At 32.3% G+C, this 17240-nt stretch overlaps 1 protein-coding gene across 1 annotated transcript; it reads right to left on the reverse strand.

The window, feature by feature from the left end:
- Positions 1 to 3760: 3760 nt before the first annotated feature.
- LOC132030765 (homeobox protein knotted-1-like LET12) lies at positions 3761 to 8682 on the reverse strand. Its single transcript, XM_059420506.1, has 6 exons — positions 7970 to 8682; positions 7124 to 7244; positions 6160 to 6359; positions 5255 to 5386; positions 4252 to 4388; positions 3761 to 4161 (listed from the first exon to the last, which is right to left on the reverse strand). Exons 1-6 carry the CDS (start codon positions 8357 to 8359, stop codon positions 4125 to 4127), a joined length of 1017 nt encoding a protein of 338 aa, XP_059276489.1. The 5' UTR covers positions 8360 to 8682; the 3' UTR covers positions 3761 to 4124.
- Positions 8683 to 17240: the final 8558 nt, after the last annotated feature.

The following is a 17240-nucleotide window of genomic DNA, read 5'->3' on the forward strand; positions in this document are numbered from 1 at the left end:
TTTTTCATTCGGTGTTTGTTACCTATATTGAATTTTCCGATTAATTCGATTTTGAGACACGCAAGGCTGGTTAAAGAGGGAAGCATTTACTAGCAATTTTTTTTTTGTAACAAGCAACTCAACTCACACTAAGAAAGAATGACCTTGCCAATTTTTTACCTATAATAGATTTATAAATTAATTTTTCTTTTAAAAAATATTTAGCAAGAAAAATAAGTCTTTCATTAAAGTTGGCTTTAGGCCCGATCCTAGACGCCTTGAAAAAGAGTAACCATATTTAGGTATGACATGATCGTCAGTCTTGTGATTAATTTTAATAGCATCTATATATCAAGAACCAAGACTGTTCCTCGTGAAGATGTGTCCTTTAAACAGAACCACATCAACATCAAAGAGAAAAATTTAAATGCATGCACTTATTATCACGCCACACGTTGTCGACGCGATACTCACGGTTCCAACGCTGTTTCAATTCTTCTTTGCTTTGAAGACTTGTGGTACTTATTAATACACGTAAACTGATGAGATATTTTTTGGCGGCTGGGAGAAGACCCAGTATACTAACTCCCAAGTGCAACAAATAGGTTGTAGCTAGTAAAGAGGAACTAGTACAACTGTACAAAGAGTATCATCTCCATTAGTGTGACACTACTCTTACGATTAAGAGTAGATGTTGAATCATGAATGTGAGTATGTGACACTGTCCTATTTAGAGAAACAAAATATGCACTACCAAAGATTGCAGTAAATGTGCCATCGTTCTTAGTGAGAGAAGTCTCGTGTTCGAGTCTTTTTAGTGTCAAAATAACATATGACTAGAAGAACATAAGTCTTTAGACACGTAATGCATCTTGAAGTACTATTTCTGCATTTTCCCGAACAAATTCGATTACATTAGGATTATTCGTTAATGATTGATAAAGTTTGATAAATTTGTCAATGGAAACAAGAAGTTTTGATCCGAGAGAGATAATATCAACCATTTAATGTCCATTTGACGCATTCTTCGTTAGAGTACGTTTTACCACTTAAAGTGAAACTTTTGCATTCGAATTAGTCGGGTCGTAAAGCAAGTATCGAAATCCAGATGAATAACAAAGAGAAACAAAAGTTTTGAAATACCTAACACCCATAACTTTTAAACGAATCACAATCTAAGTAAAAAAATGTTAGAAAAAAGATTATTTCGTCATATTGAAGGCTTGAACACAAGATCTTTTCTACTCCACCGTGTTGTTATTTCTTTTCCAGTCATTGTTATATCTTTTCCAGTCATACTTTGACTCTATGTATTATCTTTGACCTATTTTTCCGAACTAAAAATAATCTTGAACCTTCCCCCATTTCCTTTATTTATGTCGATAAATAAAAAAGAAAATGTCCTTTTCTTGTTCGATTTTGTTTGCTAAGATGAATCCACATAAGATTTTTTTCTTTTTTTAAAAAAAGAACCTTCCTTTTGCTCCTATTGATTTAATATTTCTCAAAGCTTCCTTTAATTGCAACCACTTGTCCACTTCTCACTCCCTTTATCCTATCACACACACATCACACACGCACAAACAAATACATATAAATAAACACTTACCAATTCTCCAATTCCCAGCATTCTCCTTCTTCACACTCTCTCACCCCAACACATACATATTATTTCTCCATTCTCATTCAGTGTTCGATATTCATTGTGAACCCAATAAACTCAAGATTTCATATTAGCAACAAAAATTCTATTCATTCGATCATAACCCTTGGTGGTTGTTGACATATATATACTCCTTCACACACCCTCACCCAAACATACAAATTTTTTATTTCTCATTCAGTGTTCGATTCATTTTGAAATTCAACTAATTCAGATTCGTGCTGCGTAAGATTCAAAAAAAGCCAAAACGTTTTTTATCAGAATTTCTTGTCATATTCAGAACTCAAACTCTGAAATCTTTGATTAAGCGCGAAAACTCCTATTCATCCAACCATATCCACCAACAAACACATATAGAGAAAAAAAGGAGTATCATGAAAAGTTACATTCCCATTACAGAGCAAAACCAAGAAACCAAAAGTCCAAATTTCGACGACGATTCATCATCTTCTCCAACTGGACATGGGCCGTGTGACTGCTTAAAGTTTTCCAACTTTAATTGGGCCCAAGCCCACAAAGTTCACACCAGGTCACTGCTATTGAAGATCAAGATATTGAAGAATTTAGTGAGGAAAATTGGAAAAATGTATCGTAATTCAAAGAAATCGAAAGCCCAATTTCAGTATGATGCTAAGAGTTATGCTTTGAATTTTGATGATGGAGCTCGTGTAGAAGAAGATGATCTTTTGTGTAATTTCTCATCTAGGTTTGCTGTCCCTGTTGGTGTTAATGTTATAAATAAAAAACAGAGAGAAGGTTTGTTATAAATATCCACCAAATACAATAATGGGAAAAAGACCCACCCGTAGGGAGGAAAGTCGGCCTTAGCGAACCAACAGTGTTGAATGGAAGGGTATCGATCAACGGATAAAAGTTACTCTAGGATTGTAGCTCGAGAAAAAAAGAGAAAGTTTTATGACACTCTTTTTACACTTAAAATGCTACTAATATAATTGTACTTACTATTTTCTTTAAATTCCCGACGATGTTCATATCTTTTGTAATGTTTAAATATTGATGATTGTTTTCTCAAATGTCAAACTAATATTACGAACTTCGTGTTCAGTCAAGCAATATAAAAAAACAAAACAAAAAGGTTAATGCATAATTTTTTTTTATATTCGGGATGTTTGAATCAGTTTGCGTTTACCTCAATTTATATAAAATTTTCTTTCAAAGTCTTACCGTGACATAAAGTATAGCACAGCAAAACAACAATCGTTAACACTAACGGGTCGTTTGGTTGGAAACAAGTTATCTCAGGATAACTTATCCTAGGATTAGTTATTTCACCCTCCCACAGGGATAAAACAACACTACAATCCCGAGATAACTAATTCCGGAATTAGTTGTACTGCCATTGTATTCCACTCAAATGTTTGATAAACTTATCTCAAATATAATTCTAAGATTATTTATTCTTATATCTTGTTCCAAACGAGCCCTAAAGGTAAATTATGAAAGCAATTTCAATTTAAATGGATAAGGTTCACTGTTGTAAAGTGTATACACTACTTGATAATGTGAGAGAGACAGAAACCTAAAGGAGACCCCTTTATCAAAGGAAATGAATCTATAGTAGAAAACCTTTCATGTAAAAGTCAACTAGAAAAAAATACTTGTTATAAAAGTATTAGAACTATATCTACGATATCAAATTATCTCGGCCATTTTGGTATAAAGCAAGAGAGTTTTCTTTCTCTGTTTTGGTTCCCACTTGGTATTTGGTACTCGTATTGGAAGCTAACAAAATTCAAATTCACACGGGGAAATCTCGCATTAGGGGTAAAACGTTAACAAAAGACGACAAAGTCTGGATTCAAACTGCGCCTAAGTTAAGAATAAAGCATAGAGTTTTCACAAAACCTTGGAGCTATAGAGCCCGTTTGGATTGGCTTATAAGTTGCTGAAAACGACTTATAAAATTTTCGCTTTTTTTGAGTGTTTGTTGTTTACCAAATATAAGCCATTTTGTGCTTAAAATAAGCCTAAAAAAATAATTGAATCCGTTTGATTTAGCTTATCTAAAGCAGCTTATAAGCTGAAAACAGCTTATAATCTGCTTTTTTTTAAGCCCATCAAACAGGCTCATAGTTCTATTAACAAAACGAGCAATAGTAGCATCCAAAATTGCAAAGCCTATATTAATACATGGTACAAATAAAAATTACATAAATGGAACCTATTGTGCTTTGTCAAGATCCAAATAAAGACAGTGGATTCACTCTAATAGATATACATATTTTTTAACAAAAAATCTTCTGATTTTGTATATATACATAAATAGTTTAAATTGGGGATACTGAATGAACGTGCACCCACTCCTTATATTTTGAATCAGCCTCTAAATTGCAAGGTTTTGCTAGCCAACTCATGTTTTACTAATCAAACATCGGAAAATATTTTCCAGGACAGAAAATTACTTCAGTTATACCAGACATGCATGTTCGATCAAGTTCCCCTTGCATGAGTGTTCTCCCCATCATGTAAAGTGATCATTTCTTGATTTTTCACCAACACTATTTTTACCCAAAAAAAAAAAATCAATGTAAGCATAAACTTGTAAAGCATCAAATGGAGTAAAAATAATTAGTGAATCACCCTTATACCTCTTGCGTTTGGTTTTTTGTGTAGAAGATGATGATGGAGTATTGTGCCAATTTCTTTTCCTTTGGTTAATGAACCAATTATTGACTTGTTTTAGTTGCAACCCTGTCTCTTGCACCAACTTTGCTTTATCTTCCTCCTAATATAGTTTTATTTCCATATAAAGTATAAGTAATAGAAGCCAAGAAAGTTAAAGTTATATGCATCAAAAAAAGACAGCCCGATGTACTGTGGCGGAACTAGGATTTTTACTAAGGGACGTCAAAATATGAAAAAGTAAATATACGAAGAAATAAGGGGATTCAACACATAGTATACATACATAAAAAAATCCTTTTTACACATCTACACAGAGTAATTTTCCAGCGAAGGGGTGACACCCCTTGGATGCATGTGGCTCCGCCACAAAGCATCTCACATTTATGTATGGTTCAACAAAAGGTCGCACCTTAAAACAGAGGCGGATCCGAGATTTGAACCTTAATGGGTTCTGAATTCTAGGATAATGACTTAAAGTGCTAGTAATTAGGTTTAAATTTAATTTATGTACATATATACATAATGGATTTCTTAACATATATACATGAGCTAAAGTTATAAGGTTCTATCGAACCCGTAATTTAATGCCTAGTTTGGCCCCCGCCCCAAGGCGCCTACATGTCGGTTGATGTCACCATCAGTGGCTAATTCCACAGCTCGAATTTGTAACCTATAAGCCATACGGAAACAACTTTATCATTACTCTAAGACTCCCTACTTTATTTTCTACGTATTGAAGCGAAATAAAAAAATTCATAAAGTTAAATCATTTCTAAGGCGATTAATAAGTTTATATGATAATTTTTACTAGCACTACTAATATGTAGGTGAAAACAGTAACTGATTTGTCGTAATAAGTTAAACTACGTACTAATTAATAATAGAAAGATATTCTACACTATCAATACAGTAATTAACTTAAATTCATAATATAATTTTATACTAGTAACTTTATGTAGTACTTACTGTGGGATAAGGCCACTTGGAATGTGACTTCCACCAAGCTTTTAAGGCAGATGTAGTATCACCAGGCAGTTTTCCTGCTCTTCTTTTTCTTAAAATTTCTTCTCTAATGTCAACAATCTTCTCCTTGTAACCCTAAAAAAGACAAAAGAGAAATTAATTAACAGATAGAAACGAATTCAAGATTTAAAGTTTGTATGTTTGGAACGAGTGATCATATATAATGGTTTTTATGCTTGTATTTGCATAATTATTCGAACATAAAGTAACCGATTTAGTTCAATTCACTAAACTCGTCGTAAATTCATTCCATAAGTGAATCGCTGGATGTGTGAATAAAGATCCACACTAGTAGTTGAAAAGAAAAGGAAGCTACATATAAAGTGTGAAGACACTCTTAATGGTATGAGACCTTATGGAGAACAAATGTGAGGGCTTAGCAAAGCGACAATATCAAAACATGTTAAAAGTATCTTTAAGCAGATTGAGCCCAGTAACTGATAGCAGAGTTAATGATCCGGCAAGATGAGTATGAAAATGGCAAAGTAATGGTGTGCGGCCCGACTTAATGTCTTTGCTTCTTTACGGGCCAATTTATAATCGTTGCTTGGTGACACATACACAAAAGAAGCTTGTAGACTTTGGTGGTCATACTAAGATGATGCAGGTGGCACACAGATATCCAGATTAGCCCATGAAAACTTAGTGATGGACATGTAAAACTTAGATCGACGGAAAAATTATTAGGTGTGCAAACAAAGTCCTGCATTATTGATAGTTGAAAAGAAAAGAAAGCTACATGTAAAGTGTAGATATGCTCACATATTAAAAGTATTTTTAAATTGTTTCAACATAAACTGCAAGTACATAAACAAGTTATAATACAGAACCAACCTATGATTCTTTACCTGTTTGAACTCGTGCTTCAGTTCTTGCCTTACACGTTCAATTAAGAATCTCTCATTTTCAGTAGGTACAAGAGGACCAAATCCACTGTTAGTATGATCTACTCCATCTAAAATTCCATTATAACAGTTTGTCTCACTTTCTGCTTGATCATCTTCATCATCTGACATTGTTGCACCTGTACCTTCTCCTGATGCTGCCCCTGTTAGCAAATCATACCCAATTATCAGATCTCCAAAGTAAATTTTGATAAATTCAATTTTTAAAAGCTTTTATACTAAATTATTATACTTTTAAGATTATGAATTTTGAATTTAATTTTCGTTGAAATTTTAGTTGGTTTTCTCACAAACACACACATATTTCATGTGTCTAAAATATTGAGTTCAGTTTTATTATTGCATAGGCTACACCTGACTCTACTTACATGTGTATGTCAGGGTAGACGGGGGCGGATTTACCATTATAGGTACGGATTCAATTGAACCCATAACTTCCGACGAGGAATATAATTTACTAGGTTCGAAATCAAACTATTTGTACTTATATAGTAAAACATTTGGCAGATGTACAAGGTCTAAACTAAAGCTACTGAATTTAGATGAATTCATATATTAATCTCTAAATCCACCGCTTGTGTGAAACTTTTAATACAGGTGATAAAAATAACAATTATGCCTCAATTTAAAACAAGTTGGGATTAGTTATATGAATATAATCCTCACTGACTATAAAAAATATTAATTACGTAGAAGATTTTTATATTTTCTATCTGACGTAAAAATCACTCTTTGCTACATCTAAAAGACTTTGAAAAGCATAAGACCAAATTCCTGATGAATAATTCTCATAATTGATGATTATAATAGTTCATAAAAACCAAGTAACAAGTGATGATAGACATATGTTATAGTTGGAGAAACTTTTTAGAAAGATAAGAGAAGAGAAATGTGTGTTAATATATACCTGTTAAGTTTTGTAGAGATTGATCAAGCTCCCAACAAGCCATGACAGCTTCCATTGCATGGACACGAACATGTTGTTGCAGTTGCTCTTTAAAGCTAGACAGCAGCACAACATAATGTGCCTATATCATAATTAACAAAAGAGCTTAATTATATACACCGGAATGCAAAAAACCTATACATCAACGCTCTTCTTTGTTGAGGTATGAAACAGCCAGGAAAATATCTAAACTTCAAAATTCGTTTTTGAGGTGAAATATCCAAATACAACTATATATAGGCGTAGAGCTACGTATGTCGAAGGACAATCACTTGAATATCATTGCCGGAAAATTAAATTTTAATATATATATATATATATATATATATATATATATATATATATATATATTAAGAATTTGAGTTATCTCGCCATTAAACCCTTTCTTGAATCAAAAATCGAGGAAATATTCAATCTAATACAATACTAAATCATCTCCACCGGCGCTAAACATAGCACATAAGTCAATAATAGTATGAATGGGACAGGAACTATTTAACCTCTTTCAAGAAAGGGTCTTACACATGGGGACACTGCTGATCCCGCCGACAGGAGCAAAGGAAGGTTTCTTTCACAATTTTTTAACACCAAAAATCTTCTTCAATTGTGGGATTTAATCATAAAAATAAGACAGATTATCTACAACAACAGATAAAGGTAATCCGATGGTGTAAAATTCCTTATACAGCGATGTATATACCTTAAATTTAAATACTTTATCAAAGTTTTAACACCATAGAAAAATTCATGATTTGCCACAGATCATATGCACATAGAAACGAAGAAAGCTTGAAAGAGTAAAATTACCATAAATTGATCAAGGTCTTTATCATCGAGAGGCCGTTGACTTTGACCAACAACATAATACTTAGCCACCAAATTTTGTGACTCCGTCAACTGCTCGTCGATCCTCGGTAACTGGTCCACCGGCGTCGCGATTCTCAGACAAGCCACGTGTGCAGATAACAGTTGTTCAGACAAATGATGGTTCATAATATCCGCTTTATATTTCTCGCTCTGATCCCAGTTGTTATAATTATTATTGTTGTTGTTGTTGTTGTTATTGACCTCGTCCCTATATTGTTGACTTAGCTTCATGGAGAAATTCATCGATTGATCTGAAACATCGTCATCAACGTTTTGTTGTTGGTGTTGTTGTAGAGCTAATTCTTGAGAAAAATGGTCATGAAACTCCATGTTTAACTCCAGAGATTCTCTTCACAAGTTAAATTATTGGCTTCTTTCATGGAATACAGAAAGAAAGTGAGATAATAAAGAAACAACGTTTACTACAATAGTCGTTTATATATATTAAAAAGACGTTTAACTTACATACGATTTTAATTTTTCTTCTTATACTAGTAGGGACGAAACCAAATTTTGAGTTTTTAGATTCTACAAAAGTCACAAAGCTTAATGGATTATGGATAAATTTGGTATACATATGAAGTAAATTTCTTAATAGAAATATTGAATTTCAGCTAAAGCTATTGAGTTCTGCTAAACTCGTTGCTACAACTCTCGCTCTGTCCCTTGTGGTAACGATCCATAAAAAGTGAAATTCTTATGCAAGAGTTACCTGCTACAACCGACAAATGTACAGAATTTGCGGACATAATTCATTTATATGGATCAAGTAGGTAAGTAATTTCACCAGCATTGATAATTAAATCATGACATCAGCTACCAGCTGGTGTTTGGAAAATATGTAGATGAATTAAATAACTAACTATTTGAGTTAAAAGTCTCATTTAGCAACTCTTATCAACTAACGCTCCATACCTAATTGATTATTAACCAAGAAAATGTGGATTTTCCAGTGATTAATTAAAGCTTCAATCCAAAAATATCAGCAGAAAAAATTAAAAAAATCATCCTATATATTGTATATACTATTTTTATGAATAGTGTACATATAAAATAGCTTTCAATATTGTATTTTATGCAAAATTTCTGTTTGTTACAACCACTCCCTTTTAAATTAAAATTTTGATGCTATTTTATTTTGCGAAATAAAGGCCTTAGGCAAATTGACAGATCATGTTGATAATAGTGACAACCATATAATGATTAATGAGAAAGATTAATTATTAATTGATGAGGATCAGGACCACTAGGCCATTAGTTAATTAATCAGACATTTTATATCAGAATTGCGGGTGACGGCTTGTCTTGTTATTCTTTAGACAGTTAACGTTTCTAATTGTGATTTGCTGAAGTATTATAATGCTTAATTATTCCAATCTATGGAATAGTGATGAAATTTCTTCTAGAGTATTGAAACATTTAGTAGCATTTTCAGATATTTTGGCGAAGTGCAGAGAGATATATATAGCCGATTCTAAGGCTCGCATCTAAGTCATAGCCGCATGTACATGTTTTTATAAGTTTAGCAACTTTAAAATCAACTGCTGACAAACACGTTCGTGGTTGCTCAATTAATCCGCATCTGAATTATCAAATTTTATTAAAAATTTGGCATATTACTTGTGCAATCAAACTTTAGACAAAACATGCATGTCTGACGTTCATAAATTTGTGCAGCTCAGACATTTGTGCCTAAAGTTCATATACTTGTACCTAAAGTTTTGAGGTGATCATAATCAGTTCAAAGTTTCCTTAGGTTAAAGACGGTCAAGTGCTAAACAATTGATCATAATTCAATCTGCTCAACTTATAATGATTTTCATTTAATTGTTTTTTTGTTGTTCTATAATCTGTGCAATGCAGTGAACTTCACGGACGACGCAAATCTTTAATTATTATGGAAACAGGGAATTAAATTAAATGAATACCGAGTAATATTTACTAAAAATAAATACTGGTGAAAATTACCACAGCGATTACTTATAATTCAATTGCTTCTATTTTATTACATGCAACGCACTACTTGTCACCACAATGTGGTATCATGAAACAACACCCAACAAGGGTGTGTTTCCCATGAATTTGGATAAGGAAGAAGATATATGCACATCCACCATGGGTGCGTTAGCATTTCAATTGAGAAATCCCGATTTGGATGAATCTGTGGCTCCACTCCCAGAGAGAGTGCCCATCCACCATGGTTGGGTTAAATTTTTTTGCAAAGTTGATGCTTGCATGTTATTCTTTTTTAGTAATTTCACATTCAATATTCGGTAATTGTATTGGCGTTTGACAACATTTTTTTTGTGCGGAATGTCCTTCAAAGGCACTGATCTTTAATTTTTGGCATTCGCCTAAAAATTCATGGGTTCCGGGTTCGAACCCCGCTCAATCAAAAATTAAAAAAAAAAGAAATCGCAATGCAAGGATTTGGATTCGCCAGGCATCGTTTTAGATTCAAACTTTACCTAGAGTTTGCACCTTATAAGGCAGAGTTTGGGCAAAAGTTTGCCTTGAGGCAAGCTCTAACTTTTTTCCGAATAGGCCTAATTTTTCTACAAACCTCTGCCTTGCGATTTTTTTTTTTTTACTGAGTCGGGGTTCGAACCCAGAACCAAGGGCAAAAATTAAAGACCAATAATTTGAGGGGCAAAAATTAAAGACCAATGCCTTTGAAGGCCAATCGTGCAAATGACCTGTTTGACAAAATCAGAGTGCTAGGTTCAAACGGATCCATGCCGGAAAGTCTTACGCCCGGGATAAACTGCTTTCTGACAAAGGTAATTTCAGACTCAAATTCGAGATCTCTGATTGAGAATGAGCTGAAAGGAGCAATTAATACTCCACTATGACCCTTGTTGATTGTTACTACTAATTTGTATTTCTTATATAAACTATTCTACAGTGGAATCTTTTTCTCGAAGTTGCATAGGTGAACTATGTATTGTTGATTATTTAACAATGCAAAGTTTGTCGGAAGTGAATGGATTGTTTACTGCAAAAAGGCACATACAAACAATTCCACAATGGACTCTTATCTCTTAAATTCTTCCCTATATATATTGAGTGAATGCATAAACATCAACCCTCCATATATCTAAGCACATAATTAAATTAAACAAAATTGTCTTGATGGATAAAAGTATCACAGTAGCCCTCTTTGTCGTGCTCCTTTGTGTTACTACGGTCACAGCAACTTGTCAGGGTGTTATCAGTACTGCTAAGAATCACAATGATGGTGAAATTCAAGAGGTTTCCAAAACGATAAAAAATCGTTCTAGTAGTGGCAATATTCTCTATGATGGTTGAATTCAAGAGGCTTCCAAAATGATAAAAAATAGCCAAAGTAGTAGCAATATTTACCATGAACGTGAAATTCAAGAGCCTTCCAAAATGATTAAAAAATTGTCAAAAGTATAGTGGCAATATTCACGATGCTCCCCTACCCACTCTAAATAAATATATATATATATATGTACGAGGATGGTGGAATTCAAGAGGCTGCCAAAATGAGTAAAAATCGTCCAAGTGGTAACAATATTTACGATGATAGTGGAATTTAAGAGGCTTCCAAAACGATAGAAAATCGTCAAAGTACTGGCAATATTCACGATGCTTCTATTACTACTGCTAAAAATTATGGTAGTTTCACTACTCGGCATCGTCATGAGTGTCAAATACTCCAAAAATAGTGTATTTTTGAAGAAACATAGATCTAAAATAGTGCTTTGAAGACTTTCTACTATACTTGAAAGGACCAAAGTTTTAAAAAAGTTTAACACTAATATAGATCCGTTTAAGCAAATCATTGTTCAGTTTTCTCTTGTGTATCAATTTGAATCTCTGAAGTTGTAATCAGTGTGTGTAGCAATTACGAATGGGACTATATTAGTGCAATAAACAAGAAATCGAACAAGTAAGAAGAAGGATTGCTCAGGAGTTTATTTTTCTTGCTCTAGAAGCACATATATCATGTGCAATATAATTCACTTTTTTCATTTGCTTAGACTATTTCGCTAGTCAGTTAAGATCATGCAATGGGTCAACACTGTAATGTATTAGTAAATGAAAATGGGTTTTTATGCATTACCATGGGCCTGCACTAATATTGCAGGTCTGGTCCATTTACATAGAGGCCCAAAACATGACAAGCAAGCCTATTACGTCTGAGAATAAATTGCATACTTTTTGTTTTACCTGCATTCAAGAATTTATCGTTCCTTCTATTTTTAAATAATTTCTAAAAACACACAATATCAATTGATCAAACTTTCGGATTTGTGTTTCAATAAAACGATCAAATTTTGAAACACGCCTGAATAGTGATCTAAACTATTTTTTAATATAATCACCAAAAGGGCGTGATAGCTTAATTTGCCATAAAATTTCGTCCACATGGCAGAATCATAATTAAAAATGTTTTGCTACCAATTTATGGGTTTTTCTTATAAAATATAAACTTAGTTGAGAAACACAAACACCGATATATTTAAAATTTTTAAAAATAATGGTTGTTTTTGAAACCCCAAATCTCTTTTATTTTTTGTTCTTTTTGGATGAAAAATGTTCCAACCGTTAAAAAATAATCTTCAAACTTCATGTCCATTGTATACGCCTATTTAATGTGGAAAAATTGTTTTATCGGGGTTTTCTTTTTCAAATAGAAAAGATACCCAAGGACTAGAACGGTATAGTTGGTAGCAATTGTTTCTATTGAAAAACCGGTTTCTTATTTCAAGAAAATAATAGCAGTGTTAGCGACAGATAAAAATTATTGAGGAGACTCAACAATACTCTTTTTGCAGTAGTATATAGTTAGTTTCTTACCTCTATTTCCGGCAAAATCATTTTAATACAACTTAAGAATAACTTGTTGATTATGTTCACATCAAGACTCCTTTCTAAATTTTTTTTTTAAACCTTATTTTACTCTACCTTTTTATGGTCAGGAAGTAACAGCATTCATATAGATTTAATGGATTGCTATGTGCTTATTTTTAATGGCAAAATACATCAAATCACACTTAAACTATACCCAAAATAATTCACACTTTTTCTTTGTAAACCTATTTGCCCCCTATTCTTCTTTAAACCGTAACTAACACCACCTTATGAGGTATAAAGATTTATGGTGTGAGGTGCTCCACATGCCCGCATTTCCACGCCCGCCATCGCCCATTTTTGAAATATGTCAACCCACGTCAGAAATACAATATATTTATATTCTTTACCTTTTTTATTCACACATATTTCTTTTATTTACAAAATTAAAGTAAAAAACTGATTTTTCATCTTCTTCTTCATCTCACCACCACCACCACCCCTCCCACCCCGCTTCTACTCCACCTTCACGCCACCCCCACCCCCCAAACCCTTCTTCTTCATCAAATTAAACCCCCACCCCCAGGCTCTTTTTTTCTTAAAATTCTTCTTCATTTTTTTATCCTAGACATTATCTTTTTAAAAAATTTTTGACTAACAAATCACCAACAAACAAAAATTTCCCATAAAATTGGTAAACCAATAACATTTTCCAACCCATTTTAGATTTAAGAATTTGACATGGTTTCAACTTGTGGAAATAATTTGTAATTTATCGGCAATGATTTTTTGCATAATAATTCTAAGAGAAAGAGGACTAGAATGAGATATAGGAATAAGGTAGAAGATTGACTTTAAAATGGATTTGGATCAAGAAATTTTTCTAGATAAATTTTCCGGCCACATTTAGATGTTGTCCCTTTATAAAAGATGAAAGGTGATCTACTTCATAAACGAGGGATTTTGTGGGTGTTCATGGGCCATGTCCTGTGTGGTGTTTGGAGTTTAGAATGATTAATTAAACAATTATCCTAAGTTTTCTATCATTGGAGGAAAATGTATGATTGAATCTGCAAAAATGGAGTTCCAGTGGTGAAGAAAAAGAATGAGGGCGAAGAAGAGTTGCACAAAGAAAAAGAAAAAAAGAAAAAGAAATAAGCAGAGAAAAAAGAAAGAAAAAAAAAGAGTAAACAAAAGATACGAGGGCCCACAAATAATTAAGTGCAATTAGTTATGTAACATCCCGTTAAAAATAGACACGTGTATATTTTAATAAATTTTTAATATTTTTTTTTATTCTTACTCGCGCTTAAAAAGATAAAAAAAAATCCTCTTCCACGTCATGGTTAGGGAGATATTAGTTACAGTTTAAAGAAGAATAGGGGGCAAATAGGTCGCCCGATTAGTTGAAATGTGAACTCAATTTTTTGGGTATAGTTAAGTGTGATTTGATGTATTTTATCTTTTTTAATTTCTAAAGGAAAACAGCAAAATCAAAATTGTAGCATTAAGCAGAAAAACCAAAAGAAAACATCAATTCAGTCAAACCTGCTCCTGCTTTGAAACTAGTACAATGATAATGTAGCACTGTCTGTATCTTACTAAGAGCATGTTTGGACGTGAAGAACTCGCCTTAACCGCCATCATGATAAATTGGGGTAACAAACTTATTTTTTTTGCTTATGATAAATCGCCTTAAAAATTGCTAAGTCAACAATTATTTTTTTGAGCTTTATTTTAAGCACAAAATGACCTTTTCTTTTCATCTAAAAAAACATAAAAAAGCTAAAAGCAAGTTATAAGCCAATCCAAAAAAATAACTCTAAATATTAGAGCTCATTTCCGACTTCCGTATCAAGCGTAAAAAAAAAAAAATCAAATTGATACAAGTTTTAATTTAAATGTGTCCCAAGGGCGCCAAAGGTGTGATTTAATGATCAATAAATTGAATCCATGTTATTCGGGTGGATTTTATCAACCTTAGTCAAGATACGGTACCAGTATTATCCAATTATGTATTGGTAATGATACTTATTACTCCCTCCGTGAAAAAGATTTAGAAGAGAGAGAAACATATGAGAGATGAAAGAGAATATTTGAATGGAAATCTTATAAAGTTAAATTGTTTTTAACTAAGGGGAGAATCTTCTTTAAAATACGCTTTGGTGGAAAGGAAATAATCTTTTTGTGTATATTATTTGATGCTTGATATATAAAAAAAAAAATCATCATCCCGACTACTATCTAGTTAATTAATTAGAGCAATATAATTCATAGAAATTTAGAAATGCTAACGCAACTGTATTGGAGACGCACCCGATTATATTTTTGAAGAATCCGAGCGGCATAACTATTAGATATAGATCTAAGTTGCATATGTGCTCCATTTTATAATTTCCAAAGGAAAACAGTAATATTAAAATTGTAGCAGTAAGCAGAAAAACTAAAAGAAAACATTAATTCAGTCAAACCTGCTCTGCTTTGAAACTAGTACAATTATAATGAAGTACTAGACCAACAGATAACCGAAGAGATATGCTTAAATATTAGTGCTCATTTCCTGACTAAATACTAGTGCTCATGACAAGAGAGGGCTGCTCTGGTAAGTATTTTTCATTTTCAATTTTGAAATAATGGTCAAAAACCACACAGAAATGATTTTTTCCTAGGTGAGGGGTTTAAAAAAAAATAAAAAAATACTAGTGCTCATTTCCTGATTTTTTTGTATCTGGCCTACAAAATAATTCATCAAGTTCACATAGGTTTAATTTAAATATATCCCATTCATCGCATCAAAGATATGGTTTAGTGATCAACAAATTGAACTGAGATTTCATTCAGAAAATATATCCAAATTTTAGTAGACAACATTATTTGATACTGTGTGTTTTGATAAATAATTGATAATATAGTTAAGGTAAAAGACAAACACTTATTAGTATTCCATGTCTACACAAAATGAAAACATAATCTTTTATAACCATTTGATATCCGAAATTTATTGTCCGGACTATCTCATATGACTATCCGAATTCATGTTGCATAGAGCAATAACGGAAATAGAGATTCTGTTAGGGAATCCAGAAAAGAAATTATGTGACTCAAAGACATCTGACCTTCAATTAATTAAAATGTGTGTTTTAGCCCCTTTATTTAGGAAATATGTTATATTTGGACTAGAAGTATATTCCCCTCAAATATAGGATAATAAGTAGTATAATTAAGATTAACATGACATATGAATAATTAAACGATAGGACTAGAACGATTTTAAAGATTCAAATAGTTAAAAGGAGTAAATACACAAAAAGTTTCTATTGAAAAATCATCTACTATATACACAAGAAAAAATAATTTTAACAATGTTAGTGATAGATAAAATTTATTGAGGAGACTCAACAATACTGTTTTTGCAGTACTGCATCGTTATAGGACCTCTAATAATTCTAAAAATTTGTGAATATTCATACGCAAACGACAAAAAATGCAAATATCAAGTCATTGAAGGATAGAGAGATCCGCCCCCTTGATACTCCTAATAATAAGCAACCTAATATGACAATATTTCCTTTTGTAATTGGTCATTGTTGCCCTCATTATTCGTAAGAAGTTAATTTTGGCATACTTTGGCATATGCTATACGGTACAGTCTATTAAGAAACGTGAACTAACACAACTAAAATAAGAGGAAAACGATACATTCCTGAATATGCAGAAAAACCAAAAGAAAACATTAATTCTAGTCAAACTCCCTACATTCTTTTGACCTCTTCAATTTTTGCAATCTCTCTTCCTGGAAAGTTGATGGAAAATTGAATCCAGTCCATTTGAATTAATATACCAGTCCATTTGAATTAATATATTGAAAATAAATGTTAGCATTATTATCATGATTTTTTTGTATCTGGCCTACAAAATAATTCATTAAGTTCACATAATAATTAATTAAATATTTAATATTTACAACAATAGCATCAAAGATATGGTTTAGTGATCATACAAATTGAACTGAGAGTTCATTTTTCATTAAAAAAAATATATCCATATTTTTGTAGACAACATTATTTGATAGACTGGTGCACTTGTGCAACTACATTCTAAAGTTTATAAATATTTAATGTATTTCTTACTAGTAAATAGAGCAGAAAAAAACGTTATTGAGTTCACGGCCGCGGTGTCAAAATAATTTTATATTGACGATTTAAAGTACCAAAGAATTAAATACATAGCCCATTTTAAAAGAACCAAAATGGCCCTAACCCAAATTTTTACCGGCTAGACTAGCCCATTTTTAAGATTTTCCATCTTAAAATAACATTTTCTAATTGATTTTTGCTTGAGATTTAGTTTATTTGTTTAATATATCTTCTACCACCCATTCTTGTATTCA

This window comes from Lycium ferocissimum, chromosome 9 (genome assembly GCF_029784015.1).
Source record: "Lycium ferocissimum isolate CSIRO_LF1 chromosome 9, AGI_CSIRO_Lferr_CH_V1, whole genome shotgun sequence".
In the NCBI taxonomy this organism is placed as follows: domain Eukaryota; kingdom Viridiplantae; phylum Streptophyta; class Magnoliopsida; order Solanales; family Solanaceae; genus Lycium; species Lycium ferocissimum.